The following is a 24,987-nucleotide window of genomic DNA, read 5'->3' as shown; positions in this document are numbered from 1 at the left end:
AACAAAAAACAGGACTATGTAGCACTTTAAAGACTAACAAGATGGTTTATTAGGTGATGAGCTTTCGTGGGACAGACCCACTTCCTCAGATCAAATAGTGGAAGAAAATTGGGATGACCATATATACCAAAGGATACAATAAAAAAAATCAGGTAGGCATTGCATGCAGAGAAAGAGAGACTGAAATGGAGCTAAGGACAGAACCCAGATCTCTAGACTTCCACTGCTGTGCTTTAACCACCACACAACGTAGCTGCGGCTGGAAGCACTTTGTATTTAGAAGGGGTTTACCCTGTGCTATGGTTGGGCTGGCTCAGAGCTAGACTGTGCAGCAGGAACACTCCCAACTCTGAGAGACTCTCAGGAGCTTCCAGCCGCCCATCTACTGGACATCGACAGTCTTCACAGATTTGCTGCTTCTAAGGAGAGAGAACACACTAGCTTACCAGTTCCACTTTGACACACGGCACTTTAGACACAGTGAAAACAACTACAAGTTTATTGCACAAAGTGTAGACATTAAAGTGATAGCAAGAAGTACTAACAACAAATGGTTACATACAAAATAAAATCATAACCCATGTTCTAGACTCTGGATGCTTGTAGGTTATTTTATCACTTATCTGTAGGTCTTATAGAGCAATACTCTCCCAAAGTCGTGGGAGCGTTTTCCACACAGGTTTGGTTATCATCATCCATTCACGAGACAGGTCAGGCAAACAGTTTGCCTCCTCAGTGAAAGATCCAGGATACCTGTTTTGTGCCCACAGACATTTAATAACTCCTGACTGTCCTAATTCAGAAGTCAGATAAACCATAATTCATAAAGGCCCCCTGCTAGTTGTTTTGGTTTGCAATATCTACAAGACAGGAATATACAAACTCAATCAGCATCTGCCAATCTCCAAATTGGCATCCATAGTACACAATGATCAGACAAGCAAGTGGAGACATGTCCCGACATCCCCTCCACTTAAAAAGAACCTGCCATTTCCTGATTACTGGCCTTAATTTTTAAGTACACACTTTCCTGTATGGCTAAGTAACTCCTTAAATATTCTCCATACAAACATTTTGGAATGATTACAACACCAGTGGGCTACTGCCTCTCATACAGACCTTACATGCCAGCCTATAACTGAACCAGATCCCTTACAACTCTTTGCACCTCTCTGCTAGTTGGCACCAAGAAGTCTCTGGGACATACCCCACTCCTCAAATTGATGCAGTCAGTTCAGGCACTGCCTAATTTGTAGGGGTGCGTCTACACAGCACCCTAAGCTCAAAAGAGCTCATTTTGTAATAACTTGCTATTCCGAAATTCCCCCTAACCTTACCGGGACGTCGGAAAAAGCTGCCTGTAGGGTTGCCAGATGGTTTCAACAAAAATACTGGACACACTTGATAAAAATTTGTTGACAAAAAAAAAAAAGAAAACCAACATGATATGGGAAAGTTTATTGACAATCAATATTACGCTGTATATTTTACATTAGATTGTGTGGCTTTTATCAATTTTTTATTTTTCAAAACTCATCTTTTGCTTCCAAACAAGTGAAAGGTATATTTTATATATAGATAGATATACAGGGCTCGACAATTAAGGTCCGGCACAGTGCCACAGCGCGATCAGCGCGTGCGCAGCACGCTGAACTGCACGGCTGGCAAACAGGGCTCGCCAAGCTCTGTGTGTGTGTGTGTGATATATATAATTTTCCTATTGATAGGTTTTATCTTCATCATCACTCATTATGGATATCAAGATCCTAAATTAAATACAAAAAATTTTGATTTAAGGCAGCCAGCCTTTTTTGATAAAGCTGCCAAATATTCCTTACCTCAAAAGAGCATTGCGAGATACGAGACAGATGAGGGCAGCATGAACATGTCTACCAGCCAGGCAGTACGCAACTACGTACTGACACTCGTATCCAAGTGGCAAATCGGCATAGTAGTGCATAGCAGCGCATAGCGCAGGCCTAGAGAGTGAGCGAGAATACTTGAGCACAAGTCATGTCATAACATGATAATAATAAAACTTACTTAATTAGAAAATACAGGACATGTATATGTCAGGGACACCTGACGACCCTAGCCGCCAGTTATTTCGAAATCTATTTCTACAAGCTGCTTCAATAGATGCAGAATAGCTATTCTGGGATACTTCCGGCATCCCGAAATAGCTCCACAGTGCAGACGTACTGCGGGGGAGCCTGCACTACCCTGTCTTAGCAATAAATGGTGATGCCTTCCTAAAAGCAAATCCAGGCCTGTTTCAAGTCTGGTTTGCCAAAGCCGCAGGTAAGGCTTGGGTTAAGGCAGTGGTCCCCAACCTTTGGGGCTGCCGGGCGCCCGGGGGTGGGGCCATGCATGCGCTGCGCACCCGGGAGATGGCACCACATATGCGCCGCGCACCCGGGGTAGGGGCTGCGCATGCGCTGTGTGCCTGGAGCGCAAGAATGGCTCGAGCCAGCCCTGGTCACTAGGCGGGCGCACAGAAATGCCCTGGCAGGCGTCATGGTGCCCATGGGCACCGTGTTGGGGACTTCTGGGTTAAAGGAATCTGAGAGTCAGGAATTGTTTTGCATAACAATGCAGATTAAGCCTGGTACGCGAGACCATGTCAAGATCCCAGGACAAGCAACTTTGCACTGGTACTTCTGTTTCTGATAAGCAAAAAGTACAGATGCAGCCATGAAACTGTCAACTACTCACATAGCAGCAACAGCTTGGGTGGCAGGATGTACCCCAAATAGGGCATTGGGCAGTTTACGTATCCTACACAACACGGAATCAATTGGCAGATACAATTAGAATGACCAGGTCTCGCTTTGCTATCAATTGGGCTTAGTAAGAACAATCGATGGGAGGGAATGGGTAGGATTGCCCCACACTCCTGCTCGATGTAACTAGAAGCAAATAGGCCCTTCACACCGGCGATCCAGTGCATGGCGTTCCTATGCGCTGGAAGAAAAGGAACCACAACCTCCTGCCTGGCACTATAGGTAGCATACAGATGAAGTGTAAGTTAATTAGGCTTTATTATTGTATATAGTAGATTGTCTATTAATTGCTTTTGCATTGCTTTGTGCTGTATTCATTGCTTTAGAATTTATTGTATAGTAATTGTTTTTAAGGCTTGTAAAACTTAAACAACTGTATTAACTGCTTAGAGCTTGCAATAAATAAGCAAGAGGTTAAGTAGCCCTTGTGTGCCTGGTTTCCCTTGGATCTAAAATACATCGAACCACACCAAAACGTATCCTAAGTGTCAGCTCAGAACCACCCTTGCCAGAACAGTGGCGGGATTTTAAAATGAATTACAAGCACAAGCCACACTGAGTTGTAGTAATATTTGTGCTCCAAACTCATTTCAGTACTTTCAAAAATCTCACCCTGAAATGTCTGCTCTGAAGGACTCTACTGAACAGGAAAAGAAGGCGCTAAAAGGTCTTGTGCCACTTTTTGCTTTATCCTTTCTTGGTGGCTATTTTTTTGATCTCGCCTGACCTCTGCAATGGAGACGGATGTCCAATACAGAACTCAGAATGACTACACCTACTGCTGACAGTCTGCTGGGGCAATCAATCCCTTCGCTCTGCCAACCTGAAGTAACCCAAGCCCAGAGGATGGACTGAAACATTGATGAGAGCACAAAGCAACTGGTAAAGAAGCTTCAACACAAGTGAAAAGGAGGACAGAACCGGGACAGGGTGGTTTTGCATGTTGGTCGAAAAGCTATTTATATTTAATTGGGCCTCATGCTGTAAACTGGCTGCCTCTGCTGTAAAGTACCCGAGAAGCAATAAAAAAAAAGTTTAAAGAGAATCTAAGCTCAAACATAGACTAGAAAGGGGTTTCCAATTCATAATTCGGCCAGGGCTTTGCTGCCAGTATTTCAGGGAGCTTCCACTATGCTGGTTTGTTAAATACGTGTTCTTTAACTTGGTTGTCAAATGCCAGGGATTGTTTCTGTTGTACAAGTATGCAAATCCAAACTCTTCTCACTTTCGTTCGCTGCTGTATGATTATGAAATACAGTTTGTGTTCATCAAATTACACAGTAAGCTTAGCCAGATACCTTAAAAGACTTTGCTTTGGCATCCGGTCTCTAGAACAGCCATAAAGCATTTCTGAATAGAATAAGGCCATTGGCTCCCAACCTTTCTTAAACCACGGACAGGCAAATCCATTCACAAACTTTTGGTGGACTGGTAAGTTTATTTGCATATTCATTATGCAAATAACAGTGCAAATATGCAAATAAAATGTTATTGGTCCACCAAAATACATACTCCCCCCTCCCCCAGAGCCGCCACAAACAGCCAGCTTCAGCTGTGGCAGCCATCCGTCACATGGTGATTGCCCGAGTTGAAGCCGGCTGCGGTGAGGTGGCTCAGGGGGCCGAGGCGGGGGTACAAGATTCCCTTGATTATATGTATGTATTCGTATATGCCTCCTGGTATTCAAATAGAGATTATACCTTGGACTCAAACAGGTTTCTCATCAAGCAAAAAATGACAAATCTAACGGTGGGGGGAAAAGACAAGACTAAAGCATTTTGAAGAAAAGAGCCATTTTCAAGGGCAGTGCCGTGGGAATAGCTTGTGGACTGTTATCTGTATTGCAGAGCAAAATGTGACTTTCTATCTTAAAATTGTATTAAACAAATTAAGAACTTTATAGAAAAATGTAGATAAACCCAGGCTCATCGGTATTTACAATTGTTACATTTATAAAACCAACCCCGCTCCCAGTCCTGTTCAGTTCACCCAGAGAGGAGAGAGAAAGGTCTCTCTTTTTGCTACACCTTGCAGAACTTCGTTCATAGCGGCTTTCGCAGGGTGACTTTGTAAAGCTAGGCACAGTCGCTGCCCTTTGTGGGTCATGCCACCCTGAAGAAGGGAACCGCTAGTAAGACCAGGGGCTTGCAAAGGCGGTGACTGGGGCTAGGTGCAGGCCTATGGGTGCTGTAACTCGGTAACTAGGTTAAGTCGACCGATTGCCTTCCTCCTCCCCCTTAACCCCCTGCCATGTTGTGGGGACATTGGGAAGGCTTGTGGGACCCTTTGCTTCCACACTGGCATGAGCTCAGACCCATCCGAGCAAGGCCCTTCCGGGGGGACTGAGAGGAGCCTGTTCCCAACAGCCCCAGGAGGGGGGCCCTCCATAATCCCGCAAGGCCCCTGCTGGGAGAGATGCCAGTTCTTCAAAGCGCCCCACTCCATAATGCGGCCACTGAGCCCTCTCCTCTCTCTAGCAGGGAGAAAACAGGATGGGACCGGCCGTGTACATCTGCTGGGGACGGCTCCCACTTCGCCCTCATGGCCCAGAACAGCCTCCTCCACTGCCCCTCACCTGCCGAGCCTGGTTGGGCGCTTCTGGCCGCAGGGTGAAAGGGGTGGGGGTGGGCAAGCTGGGTAGATGGTTGGCCCCGGGTTCTAGAATCACTCTGGCCCCGCCATTCTCTTCCACTTACTCGAATTTTAGCACGTGCAAGTGCTGACAGGAGTGCTATGGCCAATTGACATCGCTCGTGGGGGCCCATTTTGCAGACGCAGGGCACCCAGGGGGACGCAGTGCAATAGAAGCCTGTGGCGGAAGGTGTCTTAAAACGGGGAACATTGACTCTGGTGGCTGCGATGGACAAACCTGGTCAAGAGGCCCTCCCGTCCTTGCAACCTGATAGGTGGAGAGGGAAGCTGGGGGCCTCCTGCATTGAATAGTGACACAAGGTGCGCCCAGCCCATGCTCCTTGCAGGGGGCGGGGCAGTAGACCTGCTCACACCTAAAGGCTGTGTCTACACTGGCATGAATTTCCGGAAATGCTTAAAATGGAATACTATTCCATTTTCAGTTTTTCTGGAAAAGGAGCGTCTACATTGGCAGGCTGCTTTTCCAGAAAAGCCCTTTTTCCGGAAAAGCGTCTGTAGCCAACGTAGACGCGCTTTTCCAGAAAAGAGCCCCGATTGCCATTTTCGTGATCGGGGCTTTTTTTCCGGAAAAGACTACTGGGCTGTCTACACTGGCCCTTTTCCGGAACAGTGTTCCGGAATAAGGCCATATGCCCGAGCGGGAGCAGAATAGTTTTTCCGGAATAGCGGCTGATTTTGTACAGTAGAGCATCATTGCTTTTCCGGAAATTCAAGGGCCAGTGTAGACAGCTCGCAGCTTATTCCGGAAAAGCGGCTGATTTTCCAGAATAAGTGGCCCAGTGTAGACACAGCCATAGGGTATGAGCGGCTGCTTGTGGGGGAGCACATGCAGCTCGGGAGGCCCTGCTCATGGGCCTTCTGGAAGATGTATCAGTGCCAGAAGTATACCCGTCCCATGGACATGGCTTGGCAGTGTGCCATGGCCCAGCAGCCAGTGGTTCACGGCCTGGCACTAGTCCGCGGACCGGCAGTTGGAAACCGCTGGAATATAAGACAAAGAAAATCAAGAGCATCTCAGATCTGCTAATTGCTGGTTGCAATCTCAGAGGACGGTGTCAGGTTTTATTTTTAAAAAATCCTATCATGAGTTTATGAATCACGCCTGGGAGTATTAAAGCAATATTTACCTACCAAAAAAAGAAAAACAAGTACCACATTTATGTGAAAATGTATCTACTTTTGTTAATGAAACAGGCGAGAGGAAAAAAAACCTGTTTAAATTTGTTCCCTGTGTGCAGGACAGCATTTTGGGGAGACTTGTTTCCATGTCTTTGAAACACCCCCTTTTTTTTTTTTAAGTGATTGTGTAGCTACAAAAATTGGTAAGGGTATTTAGAGAGCTCATGTTGTTTGGGAAACAGACTAGATTTCGAGTCAATGCTGCCTCCTTTAAAACTGAGTTTTTAAAACCTAACATTACTTTTAACCAAGATGCTGATTAGTTTCTGTTTTCATTTCATGCAGCTTAAACAAAGGAAACAGATTGTATCTATTTTGCTCTTATTTTGGAACATCTGCGTGCTAATGATTAGAGCATGGAGAAAGAGTCAGAATCTGGTTCTGCCAACATATTGCTATGTGACCTTTGGTGCATCACTTAAGTCTCCATTTTCTCCTCTGGGAATTGGGGATAATATTTCCCTTCCTCACAGTGGGATTATGAGAATCTGTTAGTTAATATATGGTAAGTGCTTTGAACACAAACACTACATAAAGGCTGTATTATAATCATCAGTCACTTTCACTTTCTGACTCGAGTACTATCAAAATGCTTCAATGTTTGGGATGCACCTGCTACAAGAAAATGTTTACATCCAAAACATCAGATCTGTTTCCCTGGAATTAAAAAAAAAAAAAAAAAAAAAAATCTAAACAGAAATACTGTAAAATTTCTGTCACTGGGTTGCATAAGCTTTTTTTTTTTTTTTTTAAAACAAAATCAAAAGTTGAAGCCTACTGTCAACCTAGCAGTGCCTCTAACATGACTTGTGGCAAATGCCAGGGTTGTCTAGATCCGGGAGGACAAGATCCGGCCTGCAGGCCGGATCTAGCCCATGGTTCACCCTGCCTCTCCCCTACCCCCAGGCTAATAGAGACCTGGGGGCAGGGGAGTGCGTGAAGTTATTCTCTGTTCTAAGCGGCTGGCATCTCCCTCCCCTGCCAGGGATGTATGTCTGCTAGAAGGAACTGCCCCTTCTACCTGATGCCCCGCCCCTTCCAGAGGGGCGGAACTGACCAACAACCATAACCAAAGTTAGTGTCTCCCCTGCAAAAATTACTGCCCACCCCGATCTAGGTGGAGCTGCAAGTCAGACAGATGCCACTGTGCCCACAGAAGTGTATCAGCGTGACACTCCTGCGTTTGGGATCTGCGTGAAGAACACAGTGGGTTCTACCAATCGAGACTTCACTGATTCTGTGGCTAAGGTTTTTGAGTGGCTGTTTTTCTCCTGGCCCTGAATGGACTCTCAGCAGCAGGGCAATTATGGAGATTTGCATGGAGAGTTCTTCACCAGCGTGTAACGCTCATTTATTTCGCACAGAAATCCCAAAATAGAAAATACACGAACTCCAGGCTAAAAATTAGCTTCTTATAAAAATGCATCATTTCCCTAGCATGCTGTCATTTAGCACAATGGCATTTAATAGCGTGCATGCTCGAACTCCCTTTTCATGGTCCACTAGCAGCTACTGAAGTCTCCTGCAACAGGACAGGTTGTTCTGTGCACTTCAGAGACCGTGGCAAATTGAAGATGCTGTCATATCCCAGACTACGTACCTTTTCTGACCAACTGCAGAGGCACAGGTTTCGCTTCTGAGACCCAAAGACTGGCCACTCGCCCATCCTGTGGGATCCCTTAGCCAACAACTACATTAAGCATCCAAGAATTTGCGGCCAAAAACAAGCTGCCCATATAAAACCGAGCACTTCTTGGGCCTGATCCCCCAGAGATGCCCAAGTATGATGAACATCCACAGCTCTTCATGAGGTCAGCAGGCACTGTGGATTCTCAACACCTCTCAGGATAAAACTCCTCTTGTTAGTTACTTTTTAAAGGGTTTCCTTTCAAGGAAGGCTAAGCAACACCCAGATAATTTCTAATTACTTGTCCCAAGAATACTATGCCAATGGCCCCATAAGCAGCTTTCTGGAGAGGAACCATGTATTTCTGGATGTTCTCGGGTCCTACAACGGGACTCACAGGCGAAGCTACGTTTTAAGGACATCTCCATAAGTAACTCTTGTGCTGTTTAACGAGTTCTAAATCTATTCACTCCCAAAGGTAAAAATGACATTTCCAGAAAGGAAATAATAAATCAGAAGGAAGGAAACAATTCATTCACTCTGTCCCTTCACCATTAGTTGAAACTAGCAATCGGGTTAATTTATTCCAGATGGCTCAGGAACTGGTGGTAGGGGAGAAGTTCAAGTCAAGACCATTGGTTCAAGTCCAGCAGGAGGTAAAGTCAGGGCACAGGAAATTACAGCACCACTTTAACTGCTGTGTGGACACACAGAAGGCAGCTCTATGGAGGTACCAAAGACAAGCCTGAAAATCACATGCAAGAATGAAGCAGCAAAAGAATCGGTTCATAGTAGATGCTTACGCCTAAAAAAAGGCACTTGTACTGGTGCATTAAGGCATAGCAAGAGCGAAGGGGATATCACAGAGCAGTCTTTACCACTCTTATGTTACTGGGATGTCCTCCAGACTCATGCAGTTGGAACCAGATGTTCCCATGTAAGCACACTGGAATATGTGCAGGGAAGTGTGATCTGAGGAGGGGGAGAAAGAGTTGGAACTACAGTTTTAGAATCCCTGTTTGCAATTCCAGATCTACTTAGATGATAGAAATAATAAATATTAAATGATCCTCTTCCAGCATAGCCTTTTATATCCATTCAGCCATGAAGCCCACAACTGTTGCCATCAATCCATGGGAGCAGTAAGTGCATGCTGTAATATAACGTTGTGATATATTCTTGTTCTGCCTCTCTAAAACATGCTTTAGTCCAATCTGAAAATGCAAGCAGAAGGACTTTAGTTAAACTGTGAGGAAAGTCTGTCCCTTCTCAAGATTGGCTGGCCTCTATTTCAGTGTCCCCCGTTGCTGTTGTGTGTCCTTCATGCTTTCAGCCATCCATGTCCATGAATTTTCTCTTCCTATAATTCTGGACCAGGCTGGAAGCTGTAATCTGAGACGCTTGCCCTTTCTCCCAGCACTGGAAGTCATTCAGCCCCTTCTGGCCAGCTCGAAACAAGGCTCGCTCCAACTCATCCAGCCGTGCCACCAGTGCAGAGGTGTCCTCGTTGTAGGCATTCTGGGAGGAGTCCATGATGCGACGGAAACGGCCAATAAACGTCTAAGGGAGAAAAGCAGAATTACCCAGGGCTAATGGGAGATGCTTCTTGAACTCCAATGCTAGAGACCTGTGTTTATGGAGCTAAAAGATTCACGCTTCTAGCCCCTACGCTGTCTGCATGTAGGCAGCCACGGATTTGTAGGGGGCTAGCTCCTGATTGCTGGTACTCAACTAACTAGCATGGACAGGTGAGTGTACAAAATATTAGCTGCAAAGTACGTGTACCACTGCGTGGAATTAGATTTGGTCAAGTGTGATTGTTGCCTTTTAGTTGAGTGGCTGGCCAACAGAGGCTACTGAAACGGAATACAATTCTAATTCCATCTCTGTTCAAGTGGAAGATGTCATTGGTTTGGAGCAGGGTCCTTGCTCAGCTGGAGGCTTTGAATGTGTGGTTATGCATGTCACAATGCGGCTTAATACCTTTCGTCTCGAAATTGAACCAGATGGGTCTCCCCTTTCTGACGGCAATAGTACTACTCCTGACTGAACGTGTGTGCGTGCATGGTTTGGTAAATGCGCATTCAGTATCATTCAAAAACAAACAATACATGCAACATGCTAAAGAAAGAGGGGGTAATTTTGAAGATTTTTTTCTATCACTATGGGTAAAAACATGTAGATAGTAAGGTACCAAGAAAGGAAAAGGGTTAAACTCTTGATAATCTTTGGAAACTGGATTTAAGATTTCTTAGGAAACCATGCTTCCGGAAGCACCCATCTCGTAAAAATATGAGTTTTATTTATGTCTAGGATAGAGATTTGACATCTAAAACTTTATGTGGTGCGCTACAAGCACCAAATAAGAGACTTTGAAGCTCTCAGTGACGTCTCTTTAGTCACAAATGTCATCTCTACTTCTTTGAACGTCATTTATGTCATGATAAACAAACCACACAACTCTGCTCATTAACAGGGAGCAGGGATGCTGCGGTGAGGCAGATCATCACTGCAGGAAGGGGTTGAAGAGCTCTCCTGGACACCATCAGCCCCAGCACACCTGCCAGGTCCAGAGATGGATAGCTCCTTATAAGGACATATCCCTGCCCAGGACAATGTGGCATTCAGAGAAAAACAGAGTTCCCTAGAATCACAGAGCAGGATTACATATGAGTCCCGGCTGCCTGGACTGCTTGGAAAAGTGAAGGGACCATCTTTACTTTGTTTTCTTTCAGTATAGTCCTGGGCACTCAACCTGGGCCTCTCAGACACACAGAGGAATCGAGACCTCCCACCCTCTTCTCAGAAACGGTTTAACTTTTGCCTTGCAGAGAACAAGGGGGTGAGCCTGTCTTACAGGATTATTTTGTTTGCCTCTTTTGTAAATGAATGGGTACATGGGGGAGTAGCGTCCCTGGGAAAGACAACCAGACTTAACCATGCACTTCGAACCAGCAATGCGTATAGCCACAGAAAGATGCCTGGAACTAAAGAGGCACCCACTCTGCCCCCAGAGGCACAATCTATGACAGACACTTCAGATTTCCTGTTAATTAAGAAGTGATATATCAACGTGGTTCCTCTGCCAGTTAACCTGTTCCTTGTACAAAACTCACAGGACCAGATCTGGCTCCTGGATTGATACAACTGAAGCCCACTGACTTCATTGGGGTCTTTTATATGCACCAGACTGTGAGGGACTCCAAGAACATCTCACCAAACTGAGTGACTGGGCAACAAAATGGCAAATGAAATTTAATGTGGATAAGTGTAAAGTAATGCACATCGGGAAAAATAACCCCAACTATACGTACAGTATGATGGGGGCTAATTTGGCTACGACAAATCAGGAAAGAGATCTTGGAGTTATCGTGGACAGTTCTCTGAAAACTTCCACACAGTGTGCAGCGGCAGTCAAAAAGGCAAATAGGATGCTAGGAATTAGGAAAGGGATAGAAAATAAGACCCAGAATATCTTACTGCCCCTGTATAAAACTATGATATGCCCACATCTTGAATACTGTGTACAGATGTGGTCTCCTCACCTCAAAAAAGATATTTTGGCCTTGGAAAGGGTTCAGAAAAGGGCAACTAAAATGATTAGGGGTTTGGAACGGGTCCCATATGAGGAGAGGTTAAAGCAACTAGGACTTTTCAGTTTAGAAAAGAGGAGACTGAGGGGGGATATGATAGAGGTCTATAAAATCATGAGTGTTGTGGAGAGGGCCGATAAAGAAAAGCTATTTATTAGTTCCCATAATAGAAGAACTAGAGGACACCAAATTAAATTAATGGGTAGCAGTTTTAAAACTAATAAAAGAAAGTTCTTCTTCACAAAGCGTGTAGTCAACCTGTGGAACTCCTTGCCACAGGAGGCTGTGAAGGCTAGGACTATAACAGAGTTTAAAGAGAAGCTGGATAAATTCATGGAGGTTAGGTCCATAAAAGGCTATTAGCCAGGGGATAAAATGGTGTCCTTGGCCTCTGTTTGTCAGAGGCTGGAGAGGGATGGCAGGAGACAATCGCTTGATCATTGTCTTCGGTCCACCCTCTCTGGGGTACCTGGTGCTGGCCACTGTTGGTAGACAGGATACTGGGCTAGATGGACCTTTGGTCTGACCCAGTACGGCTGTTCTTATGTTCTCTGACCTGGAAGTCCTTATTTAAGCTAAAACCATGGTTACAACAGAAGAAGGTTTGCCTGAGCGCAGCAAAGAAAAAGGAATCCAAAGCTACCAAAGGAAATATGGTTTCAGATACTTGCCTGCAGTATAGTCTGAGCTATTTCTGGATTCTCTGGATTGTCAAAATTCAAGAGCTGGGAGCCAAAACCATAATAGTATGGCCCCATTTTATGAAGGTCAACCACATTGGCATCAGCACTGAACACCGTCCGCCAGCTTTCCTTGTAAATCTTAGGCAGTTCCACTGAAAGGATCCTCCGTTTGATGTCATACAATCCTTTTGCTAGCCATAGGGGTATTTCCACCTTTGAGCCCTGCATGCACACAACAGAAACCCCACCCCCCAGAAACAGAGGTAAATAAACTCTGACCAGGATAACAAAAAACATGAGATTTAGATGAACACTGAAGATTCACCAGAGAGTGATTTGATGTCAATGTGTAGTAGTGGAAACGAATGTAAATCAGATTTTTATTTGAGAAAGATAACGCCTATAGACACCAGAGAGAGAGCGTGTGAGTGCGCGCGGCGCGTAAACAAACCCTGAAAGGATAAAAACAATACTACAGTGTAAGGAAATTTACAAGTAGAGCCCCAGGATCCTGCAGACACTTTCAAATATCTGCAACTTTGCTCATATGATTCCGCCAACAGGACCACTCCAGGAAGTAAATTTAAGGAAGGAGTGGGGAACCTTCAGGCCTGGCCCGCAGCTTGCCTGGATCCAGGCCCCAAGGCTCAGGGCTCCCTCCCCCCTCCCAAGCACTGGGGATCCCGCACTGGTGCTCCAGCCCCCCATCACTCCATTGCTGGAGTCCCCCCCCCCCCCCCCCGACTCTGGCCTCCGCTGGGGACTCTCGTACATTTCAAAGACGCACCCAGGTGGAGTCCGGAGTCAGCCTCCTGGGGCTCTTGTACATTTCAAAGGAGGAATGTGGAAGTGCCTATCGACTAGTCGATGGAAATTCCATTGACTAGTCAATTAACCACATTTTAACATCCTTAGAATCAATCATTCACTGCAACCAGGCAGCAGAGGCCAAAATAAATAAATAAATAAATAATCAAGTGTTAAAAGTAAGCTATTAAAAATAAACTTCTAAAAAGATTTAAAATGAAAACATTTAAAAAGATTTGTCAAAGGAAACGGTTTCTGTGCTTGTGTAATTTAAATTAAAATGGGTAAAAGTAGCATTTTTCTTCTGCATAATAAGGTTTCAAGTTCAAGGTTTACAACGTTCAGTTGTAAACTGTTGAAAAAGACAACCATAACACTTCAGAGTTACAACTGTCAGGATTCATTCATCTGAAGAAGTGGGTTGTGCCCACGAAAGCTCATGATCCCATCTACATGTTTTGTTAGTCTTTAAGGTGCTGCAAGACTATTCGTTTTTTAAGTTTTTCCAGTTATAGCGGGGTGAGTAATAATTTTTGAAGAGGGGGCCACTTCACAAATTTCAGACCTGGAAGGGGTGGGGCCTCAGGCGGAGAAGGGGAGGGATTGAGAGCTACCCAACTGGCAGCTGTACTTGACCTGGGGTCCCCCCCAGACTTCTGGTGGAAGAGACCTGGAGCAGAGGGAAAGGTACCAGGGGCTAGCCTTCTCCCAGAGTTGTCTGGGTGGAGGTTTAGAATTCACATAACACAGCTTTCCCCCCTCCCCACTAACCTGTTGCCTGGCACCCGCAAGCCCTTTGAAAGATGCAGTTGAAAGGACTCTGTCTCACAGGCAGCTCACAGGCAAGGAGCTGGTGGGATCAAGAGCTATGAGCCCTTTCTACTGCTTTGGTTTCAAGGCCTTGTGCCCGCTGGTTGGAGCTGTCAGGTAACAGCTTTAGATAGAAGCAGGTGAAAGGGCTGAGCTCCCTGGCAACGCGCTAGAGGGGCCGGGAGCTGCCAGCCCTTTTAACTGTTTCTCTTTAAAGGGCTCTTGTGTTGCCCTGTGGCCTGTGGCTGCCAGGCAACCCGCTGCCCGACAGACATGGGGAAGGCAGGAGCCCTTTAAGAAGCAGTTGAAAGAAGCTCCCACGTCTCCAGCTCCCAGGCAACATGCGAGGGGCTGGATCCAGCCCCTGCGAGGCTTTTGCCCACCCCAGTTGCCGACTAACTTGGCTGCCCCTCGGGGGGATTCAGACCTCCACCCTGCAGGTGCCAGCGATGCTGGGGTGCTGCTGGCGGTGCAATGAACGGCAGGGCAGGGTCCCTGGACGACGCCCACAACTCGCAGCAAAGACCTGCGGGACGCCTCGCTGCAGTGCTTCGCGGGCAGCACGCGGGCAGGCCCTAGCCCGGGGGCGGTTAGCAAGCGAAGTCCCCGGCTGCCTAGGGAGACCTGGTTCCGAAGAGACCCCCCCGCGGCCGTACACGTGCTGGAGCCCAGCGGGCCCACCCCGCAGCCTCGCGCAAGCCCAGGCCGAGCGCGCGCTCCCGGGGAGAACCCCATTGGGCCCTGGTCACACCGCGCTGGCGCCTGCATTTCCCAGCATGCCCCGCTCCAGCCGGGAGCCCGTCACTCACACAACGGAGCGCTCCTCAGGCCAGCGGGAAGGGACAAGCCCCGCCCCCACCAGCGCGCGGTGGCTGCCGGGGGTTGTAGTCCCGGCGCCCTCCGGCCGCGCGTTACCTCCGGGATGCAGTCGCCTTGGCCGGCCCCCGAGCCCTTTCCCAGCACGGCGGCCAGGCGGGGCAGAGCCGCCTCCACGCGGCCCGGCAGCTTCTCCTGGGACATCAGGATGTCTCCCAGCGACAGGAAGTTCTCCTCGGGCCCCAGCCCGGGCTCCACGGGGAAATAGGCCTCGGACATGGCGGGGCGGCAACCTCCCAACCCCCTTTCCCGCGCTCCGCCGCGGTCAGGCAGAAGCAGCGGCCAAGGCTGGGGAGCGACAGCGCGCATGCGCCGCTTTCTGCCCGCTCCGCAAGCCGGCGCCAGGCGAGAGCAATCGAGGGCAGCGCGCGCGCCCTCGTCAGTCAGTCACGCTGCAAATAGCCGCGAGGGGTGCCCGGTCCCGCGGGGTGTGGGGGAGGGGCCGCTTTGTGCCTGACGCGGGGGCTGTCTCCCCCCCCCCCGATGGATTGTTGCGGGCGGGCGGCGCGAGCGCGGGGGGGGGGGGGGGGGCGCGTGCTGCTGCCTCATGACTCCAGCGGGGGCGGCCGGTAACCGACAGCGCGTCGTCGGAGCGCAGGCCCGGGGGCCGGCGGGAGGCGGAGCATGTGAGGGGGGAGGGGCGGTAGAGTGGGAGGGGCGTAGCCGCGGGTGAGATGGGGGCGGGGGGGGATCCCCATTTTCAGCGACGAACGACGTGCCCGCAGACCCCCCCTCCTCCCCCCCCCCCGCGGGTAACAAGCCCCAGTGCCGAGCGCCCTTCGCCCGCACCCCCGGACACGCCCGGGCCCCTTTCCTCCCCGGGCAGGTGGAGTCGCAGTGACACCCTGGGGAGACACCGCCCTGCCCTCGCAGTGGTGCGGCTTGGCTCCACCAGCCCTGCCCGGGCGCGCCGTGCACTGCGGGGCTTAACTCGGAACTAACCCGCCAGTGGAGCTACTGCCCTTGAGTAGCTTCATTCAAGTGTTGGTGCTGTCTGCACAGCAGGTATTTCAAACCAGAGCCCTCTGCCTCCCGCTTCCCTTGCTCCTTCTACAATGAGGGTCACGGGTTGCAGCAAGTGGCCCTCCAGCTCGACATGATTTGGACTGTATGTCGAAATAACTGCCAGCTGCATCGCTGCAGACTGTGGGTACGTCTAGACTACCGCGTTTTGTCGACGGAAGTTTTGTCGACACATACTGTCGACAAAACTTCCGTCGACAAAGAGCGTCCAGACATATTGAGTTCTGTCGACAAAGCAAGCTGCTTTGTCGACAGAACTCCGTAGTCTGGACGCAACGTTACAGGCAATAACACCTTCTGTCGACAGAAGGTGTTATGCCTCGTAAAATGAGGTATACCAGCGTCGACAAAATTGCTGAGTTCTGTCGACGTTATGTCGACAGAATTCAGCGGTAGTGTAGACGCTGGTATAGTTTTGTCAACAAAAGTCCACTTTTGTCGACAAAACTAGGTAGTCTAGACATAATGTTGCTGTGTTAGACATAGCCTGGGAACGCCTACCTTCTGGGCAACCCCTCTCCCTCTGCCCCAAAAGTTGTGGCGAAAGGACCTTAAAATGACATGTTGCACCGGATTCAGTAGGAAGACGGTCTCTGCTTCCAAAGAAGTTACAGTTTGGCTGTGTCTAGGCTGGCAAGTTTTTCCGCAAACTACTTTTGCGGAAAAACTTGCTAGCTGTCTACACTGGCTGCTTGAATTTCCGCAAGAACACTGATGATCTCATGTAAGAAATCAGTGCTTCTTGTGGAAATACTATGCTGCTCCCGTTCGGGCAAAAGTCCTTTTGCGCAAAAGGGCCAGTGTAGACAGCTCAGATTTGTTTTGCGCAAAAAAGCCCCGATTGCAAAAATTGCCAACGGGGCTTTTTTTGCGCAAAAGCGCGTCTAGATTGGCACGGATACTTTTAAGCGTTCGTGATAATCTAGACGCTCTTTTCCGCAAATACTTTTAACTGAAAGCTTTTCCGTTAAAAGCATTTGCGGAAAATCATGCCAGTCTAGACGTAGCCTTTTAGATTTAAAAAATGTAAGGAGGAATCCTGACAGAAGTCTCCTTGACTGTAATGAGGCCAGCATTTCCTTCCAAGAATTTAAATTAACACTAAAACCAAATCATTCAGAAGCTTTAAGCTACCCTGTCTAAATCGGGGGCAGATTGCAGGTATGTTCTTGTGGCATTCTATAAACTAGTGGCTTCCCATCAATACCTTGGTGCAAGACAAAGTGTTGTTTTTTTAATTTGATGTAAAGTTGTCTGGCCTGGAATATGAAAGGTATTGAGATACACCCTTCACTTGCATGGACTTGAGGTGCCTCTTTGAATATCTGGGCCTACGTGATTTGGTATTTGTTTGTTTTAGAGTGTGGCCATCTCCTCTGTGATGGCTGAAATCAACCGATCTCGGTGAAAGCAGGTCTTGGTTGGAAGGCCCATGTCTGGAATTTTCTCCTGACAGGTGTCAGATCTCAAATTTGTCAGCATATTGTCTTAGGCTCATCTTTTCAGCTAAACCTTTGTGACTGGATGTTACAGGCACTGGAATAAGTTCACAATGATGCAACTCTGGTAGTGTATTGCTGACAGCAGGAAGTCAGCCTGGATTTCTGGGGCATAGGGGTACAAACCATCCTTGCCTCTCTTGGGCTACGTCTAGACTACATGCCTCTGGCGACAGAGGCATGTAGATGAGGCTACCAGGCATAGGAAAATGAAGCAGCGATTTAAATAATCGCCGCTTCATTTAAATTTACATGGCTGCCGCGCTGAGCCGACAAACAGCTGATCAGCTGTTTGTCGGCTCGGCGCTGTAGTCTGTACGCACGGGTGTCGACATCAAAGGCATTTGTCTACCACCCAGGTATGCCTCCTGGGATGAGGTTTACCTGGGTGGTCGACAAATGCCTTTGATGTCGACACCCGCGCGTCCAGACTACAGCGCCGAGCCGACAAACAGCTGATCAGCTGTTTGTCGGCTCAGCGCGGCAGCCATGTACATTTAAATGAAGCGGCGATTATTTAAATCGCCGCTTCATTTTTCTATGCCTGGTGGCCTCATCTACATGCTTCTGTCGTCAGAGGCATGTAGTCTAGACTAGCCTTGGACATTCTATGTCGACTGAGTTTTAAAGCTATCCTTCCCTATCAGAACCCTAGTGGAGAGCACCTGTGATATCACAATTGCCTGTGTTTGAAGTTTGAATCTTTAGTGCAGCCATTCTAACAGGCACAGCAGGGAAGCTGCAAATTGCACTCCATTGTGCCCAAGGGGTGAATCTGGCCTTATCCACAAATTGTATAAAGACCACAGTGAGTATGAATTTGAATCTATGTGGTTAGGGTTGTTTTTTGTAGTGGAAACATGGGTCATTCTGCTTAATAAGGGACACAGTGAAAATCCAGACAAATTAATGCTAAGTAGGTTTAAGTATATCTTAATGATCTCTTAATGCCAAAGTTTTAATTGTTAAATTGTTTTCATGCTGAGGCAGATTATTGGAATGTAATTCAAATGCCACATTCACTTTAGTGTTACAACTCAATAGACCAGAGATAATGCTCTAGCACAAAGTCAAACTCTTTGGGCCAGATTTTGATCTTGGGTACACAAGTATAACTCCAGAGTAACCTCACAGATTTCACTGGAGTTACTCAAGACTTACATTGGTATAACTGAGAGCATACTTTGACTTCTTTTGTCCTTGTCTTGTTTAGAACTTTTAAAATGTTTTACATTTTTGGGGGAATTCATTTTTTCTTTGCTTAATTAAACCTTGTTTGCCCTGCCTTTAATTGTGCATGTTGAGAAATAAAATAACAATAAAACACCTGCACTGTTACTAAGAATGGTAATCTGTACAATAACAGAACTTTTCTATCATTGTTAAAGATTTTATTTTCCTTTTATCAAGAATTATAGCTTTGTTTATCAGTCTCTCATACCAAGCTTTGAGTAGGTTTGAAAGAAATATGAGCATCAGTGCACTCGTGGGAAGTAGCAATTTGAGTTGTTCTCACAGTTTTTGATGTCTTAAGCAGAATTATATTTTTGAAACCCACTTTGTTTCCCTTTCAATCAAAGACATACTGGCAAATGGACTGGGAATGGATCAAAGATAAGGGTGGGATTTTGAAAAACACTAAGCAGATTTCAGAAGGCGTCAGGAGCTTAATTCTCATCAACATTCTTGAAAATTCCAGCCTGTTTTTAGTGTGGTCAGCAGTAAATTCGAAGGGTGGTAACTAATGTAGCCAAAAACAGTAGCCTGAAAAAAAGCCTGAATAGAAGAATTCCATAGAGAATATAGTGATCATGAGACTTTGAAAAAAGTATGGCCCCAAATATATTCATATATTTGTGAACATAAGAAAGGCCATGCTGGGTCAGACCAACGGTCTATCCAGCACAGTATCCTGTTTGCCAACAGTGGCCAATACCAGATGCCCCAGAGGGAGGGAACACAACAGGTAATCCTCACGTGGTGCCTCCCCTGTCACCCACCTCCAGAGAAACAGAGACTAGGGACACCGTTCCTACCCATCCTGGCTAATAGCCAGGGCTTAAAAAACCGTGGTGAGAGCTACTCGCCAGCCCCGCACTGCATGTGCGCCAGACCAGCACTGCGCATGTGCACAGCGCCGGTGAATGGGGTGCACGGAGCAACCGGCTGAAATCTACTCGCCATGGGTGAGTAGAATCAGCGGTTTGTCGAGCCCTGCTAATAGCCATTGATGGACCTAACCTCCATGAATTTATGTAGCTCTTTTTTGAACCCTGTTCAAGTCCCGGTCTTCACCGCATCCTCTCGCAAGGTATTCTAGAGGTTGACTGTGCGCTGAATGAGGAAAAACTTCCTTTTATTTGTTTTAAATCTGCTACCTATTAATTTCATTTGGTGACCCCTAGTTCTTATATTGTGGGAATAAGTAAATAACTTTTCCTTATTTACTTTTTCCACACTGGTCATGCTTTTATAGACCTCTGTCATATCCCCCTTAGTCTCCTCTTTTCTAAGTTGAAAAGTCCAAGTCTTTTTAATCTCTCTTCATATGGGACCCGTACCAAACCCCTCATCATTTTTGTTGCCCTTTTCTGTACCTTTTCCAATGCCAATATATCTTTTTTGAGATGAGGTGACCACATCTGTACGCAGTATTCAAGATGTAGGCATACCATGTTTTTATACAGAGGCATATTCTCTAAACCCTTTTTTAATGATTCCTAACATGTTATTTCCTTTTTTGACTGCTGCTGCACACTGAGTAGATGTTTTCAGAGAACTATGCACAGTGACTCCAAGATCTCTCTCTTGAGTAGATGTAGCTAAATTAGACCCCATCATTTTGTACGTATAGTTAGGATTATTTTTGCCAATGTGCGTTACTTTACATTTATCAGCATTAAATTTCATTTGCCATTTTGTTGCCCAATCACTTAGTTTGATGAGATCTTTTTGAAGCTCTTCACAGTCTGCTTTGGTCTTAACTATCTAAAGCAGTTTGGTATCATCTGCAAATTTTGCCACCTCGCTGTTTACCCCTTTCTCTGATCATTTATAAATAAGTCGACTAGGATTGGCCCCAGCACAGACCCTTGGGGGACCCCAGTAGTTACCTCTTTCTACTCTGAAAGCTTACCATTTATTCCTACCCTTTGTTTCATGTCTTTTAACCAGTTATCAATCCATGAAAGGACCTTACCTCTTATCCTATGATAACTTACTTTACTTAAGAGTGTTTGGTGAGAGACCTTGTCAAAGGCTTTCTGAAAATCTAAGAATACTATATCCACTGGATCCCCCTTGTCCACGTTTATTGACCCCTCAAAGAACTCTAGTAGTGGGATCAGATTTGAAACATTTGGTGAGGTTTTGAAACATGGGCCCTAGACTGTCATACCTCCCCCACCTCCACCTTTATTTCTGGTTTAAGCTGGCATGACTTCTTACAAGAGTGAGAAAGTTGAGTCTGCTCCCTGGAATGGATTATTCAGTTGACCCTTTTTGGTGCAGAGGATTGGGCTTCTGCATGCCTCTCTCTGTTTTCCTGGGAAAAACAATAGTGGCAATGTATAGACTGAACTGGCATTATAAAAAGAATATGTGGTAATTAACCATGAAAAGCTGTTTTTATCATTTTGAGGGGCAAAAACAGTCATACTTGCCACTAAAAATCTACATTTGACTATAGATTGGAAATCTTGAATCCCTTTAAACATTCATCTGTATTAAAAAGAGAATAAAAGAAAAGATTTTGCAGTTCATGACTAACTCACCAGCCAGTGTTACATTTTCATTACTTTAAAATTCTTATGATCACAGTGTTCTCCATGGAACCTTCTGCTCAAGCTGGTTTCAGGCTGGTCTGGTATTGTTTTGGTTGTTAATTTCCACACTTGTACTTTGCTCGAAATCAAGCCAGCTAAAACAGCCACATTTGCAACAGTTTGCTAAATCTTCTGTTACCTATTTTGTTCAAGGAAAATGTCATCAAATTTTTTTCTAAAAAGTACAAAATGTTGGGCTAAGAATATATACTTGAATTACTTACTCATTGCTTAGATGCCATGGAAATAAGAGCTATACAAAAAACATAAGCAAATAAAAAGTAACAACAGCTTTTTGCGAACTCCCGTATGCTGAAGTTGTGAAAATTCAAATTAACTTGATTTGTTAGTTATCTGAGTAAAACACATGGAGACCAAGAAGTGGAAGGAATAATTGCACTGTGTATTCAAATATAACACCCATACTTCATCAGTTTTAGAAAATCTCTTTTCCCCATTAATAAGAATATTAAATCTTTGAATTAGTGGAATGTAAAAACCAACAGCAGAAAAAAGAGTCACATAAAAATGAAACAAAATCAACATTCTGAAACAGTCAACAGTCTGTCCTTTTTCCCTAGTAAGATTTCAAGTTTTCATCCATTGTACAAAAAACAGTATATTCAGATAGAAGTCTTTAACATTGTACTTGTTTCCTAATGAGAGAGAAACTTTGTACAGTAATAATTTTATTTCCATTTTGGCACATTATCTGGTGGAGTGGTATAACAGTTTTCAAGAGGCCTTTTTAAAGGACAGTTCTGGGTGAAGAGCCTAATTTGCAAGACTGGACTAAAAAAGCTATCCCTGTTTAACCAGGTCATAGAAAGAACAAAATCTTTGTGCTCAAAATGGATGTTTACAGAGATTGTGAGAAGAGAGGATTGTACAAATGGCATCATATCTTTTTATAGGGTTTGGGATCAAAATGACTGGAAAGAGAAAAAAGAAAATTAATATTTCCATCAATCCTGAGATGCCTCAGCCTGAAGTGAATGACACTGACGTGAGACAAGACAATCCAGAAAAACTGAGGTACAGGGCAAACACAAAGATGAATCATATAATTTCAAAGAACACTCATACTTATTACAGAACAACTCCAAAGCCATATCTGCTTTGCAAGTGCTACAAGCAGCACAGCTGCAGTGCAGCATATTGTAGACCCTGCAGCCACAGAAGGGTTTTTTTATTTTTTATTGCTTTGGGTAATCTGTCTCAGTGGCAGTAGCTAGGTCAATGGAAGCATTCTTCCATCATCCAAGCCACGTCCACACTGGGGGTTAGGATGACATGGCAATGGTGCTCAGTAATGTCAATTTTTCATGCCTCTAAGCACCGCAGGTATGTAAACCTAACTGTTAAGTCTAGACCAGGCCTGAGAATTGTGTCTCTGAATACGTAGTAAGAAATGTTGGAATTCAGCTGCTAGTTCATGATCCTTTTATATAATTTGCCCTTCTATGATAAGAGAGATACCATACTGGGATTTGCCACGGAGCTACTAAGAGTGAATCTTGACTATTCAGCATTCAAAAATGTGTATAATCAGCTTTGAACTGTAAACCAGATTTTTATTTGCCTTGTTAAAAGAAAGGGAATGGTCTGTTTCATAAGCGATCTTGTTTGTGTGTAATACACAGAGGTGAAAGTAAAGGGGTGTGCAGCTCTGACAAGAAATGGCTGAGCTGCAGCAATAGCCAGCAGGGAGCTATTTAAAGAGTTGGCAGAGACCTGGGTTGCGATAGGACAGTACCTGTAAGAAATTTAAGTTCCTTTCACCCCTGGCATCAGTATAAATTGGGAGTGATCCTATTAACGTCACATGGAATTACAATGGTATACAGTGGTTTGAGGGGAGGATCAGACCCATTAAAGAAACATTTGAAGTTAAAAATACAAGAACATAAGCTAGGTGGAAGAGGACAAAGAGTGGACAAGAGCAGGGAAGAAGGGGCAAAGGAAAGAAGATGGTGGAAAGTTATGAAACAAAAATAAGGCCAGAGGAGGTGGTATACAAAAGCAAGAGGAGTAGGGAATCAGGAGTGTAGGACACAGAAAACAGAAGGTGAATGTCCAACTACAAGAAGTAATAGATGAGAACTGATTCCCCCATTGCAGAAGAGAGTAAAGAATCACATGGGCTTTATGGTAGTGACACTGGGATAAAGCAGGTGGTATGTCATGTTCCCAAATCTGGAATCCCAAATCTCCAGGCTAGGATTTCAGCCTGTATCGTAACACAAAGAATGGGGGTAATTGTGTACACAGGTAATGCTCATGTCTGTTAGGGGTATGCACAGTTCTGAAGATCAGGGCTTTGGTATTTGTCAGTGGTGCTCTGGAGTTGTAAGTTACTGTCAGTATTCTTCAACCTGAAACTGATCCAAACATTGGTTAAGCCAATTTCTTTCATTACTGGAACATTTGTTGATAGGAACAGTTTGTGTTTCTTATTCAGCCTATTGGGCTGATGAATGAGGGTTGTACACTTGTAGCGACCGGACATATTGTATCCTCAGTGCTAGATTTTGCAATCCATATGTTGAGTAGGATTGACAGTATTCATGGAAAAGCTTCAGGGGGTAGCCCAGTTAGTCTGTAACTGGAAAAACTTAAACAACGACAAATCGTCTAGCAGCACCTTAAAGACTAACTATCTACGTGTTTTGTTAGACTTGACGGTGCTTCTACACTATTTGTTTTGTAGGTTTTTCCAGTACTTGTGGAAGTAGTTCCATGGCTTCAGTGGGATTACCTGTGGGAGTGAATCCTGCTCTGCACAAACGAACATTGCCAAATCTGTCTCTCCTTGAGCAATTTAGCAGCTAATTTGTTGCTTGGAGAAAAAGATGGAAGCAAGGTTAGGAGTTTCCAATCACTGATCGAGCCAGGGTGAGAATTACAGTCTTTCTGCTTCTTTCTAGACTCCTGGAAGATCTGTTAATCATGATTAGGTCTTGTCATCCCTTTTAATCCCCAAGCACCCTGACAAAGGAGGAACACATTTTACAGCTAGAGAAACTGAGGCACAGGGACGTAAGCTAACTTGTCCCAAGTCACTCAGCGGTATAGCAGAAAATAGAAACCAGGTCTTCTGAAGCCTAGTATAGTGTAGGGTTCTCTAGACTAGGGCTACTCAACACGTGGCCCGCAGGTCACATGCAGCCATGGCCCATTTGTTTGCTGCCCGTGGTGCAGTTTGGGTTTTTGCAGGGCTCAACACATGGTTTCCACTGGGACACGCTCCACAACAGCGAGATGTCTTCTAGGTGGGGTGAGCATTGAAAGACGCAAGTGGACGGGCTGGCTGAAACAGTCGGATACAGGGTGTTGACTACTCTAACCTCCAGGGAGGAGGTGCTGGGAGTGCTGGGGCATTGTGGGAGGTGCTGGCTACTTAGCCTTGTAGGCAGACCCTGAGATGTGCTGACTGGCTCACACTGGCCACATCTGGGTCCAGCACTGCGGTTTACAGCTTAATCTTTGTATTCGTGCCTGTCAGTGTGAAAGAAGCTATTTGCATATATTTGCATATATATTTGCAAGTATATGCAACCACACTTAAGTTGCAGCCCTCGGCATGTGCTGTTATTATCATTGGGGTCCCCGGGACTTCCAAAGTTGAGTA

General features: G+C 45.8%; 2 protein-coding genes across 13 annotated transcripts in view; one reads left to right on the top strand and one right to left on the bottom strand.

Moving 5' to 3' along the window:
* Positions 1 to 27: 27 nt before the first annotated feature.
* GINS3 (GINS complex subunit 3) lies at positions 28 to 15,431 on the bottom strand. 3 transcript variants are annotated; one of them, XR_012906776.1, is made up of 4 exons: positions 15,050 to 15,431; positions 12,506 to 12,739; positions 8,215 to 9,801; positions 28 to 419 (listed from the first exon to the last, which is right to left on the bottom strand). XR_012906776.1 is itself a non-coding variant. In XM_075940486.1 (3 exons), exons 1-3 carry the CDS (start codon positions 15,227 to 15,229, stop codon positions 9,571 to 9,573), a joined length of 645 nt encoding a protein of 214 aa, XP_075796601.1. In that variant the 5' UTR covers positions 15,230 to 15,264; the 3' UTR covers positions 482 to 9,570. The 3 variants fall into 3 exon arrangements, 1 of the variants encoding a protein (XP_075796601.1); XR_012906775.1 differs by lacking the exon at positions 28 to 419 and adding an exon at positions 482 to 1,979; XM_075940486.1 differs by lacking the exon at positions 28 to 419 and having other exon boundaries at positions 482 to 9,801; positions 15,050 to 15,264.
* A 48-nt stretch (positions 15,432 to 15,479) lies between these two features.
* The window catches only part of LOC102448420 (diacylglycerol O-acyltransferase 1), a 66,035-nt gene continuing 56,527 nt past the window's right edge, over positions 15,480 to 24,987 (top strand). For 7 of the 10 annotated variants that reach the window (XR_012906774.1, XM_075940475.1, XM_075940474.1 and 4 more), the window contains exons 1-2: positions 15,480 to 15,636; positions 22,271 to 22,391. Coding sequence is in view for 9 of the 10 variants with exons in the window: in XM_075940475.1 (XP_075796590.1) it covers positions 15,558 to 15,636; positions 22,271 to 22,391 (200 nt within the window). In the remaining variant the exon portion in view is untranslated. Of the gene's footprint in view, positions 15,637 to 15,694; positions 16,016 to 16,903; positions 17,490 to 18,073; positions 18,341 to 22,270; positions 22,392 to 24,987 lie in introns of those variants that run through there. The other 3 variants (XM_025187237.2, XM_025187238.2, XM_025187236.2) reach the window with 3 other exon arrangements.

The sequence above is a fragment of the Pelodiscus sinensis genome, chromosome 12 (genome assembly GCF_049634645.1).
Source record: "Pelodiscus sinensis isolate JC-2024 chromosome 12, ASM4963464v1, whole genome shotgun sequence".
Taxonomy (NCBI): domain Eukaryota; kingdom Metazoa; phylum Chordata; order Testudines; family Trionychidae; genus Pelodiscus; species Pelodiscus sinensis.
This window is presented reverse-complemented; position numbering and strand designations above follow the sequence as displayed.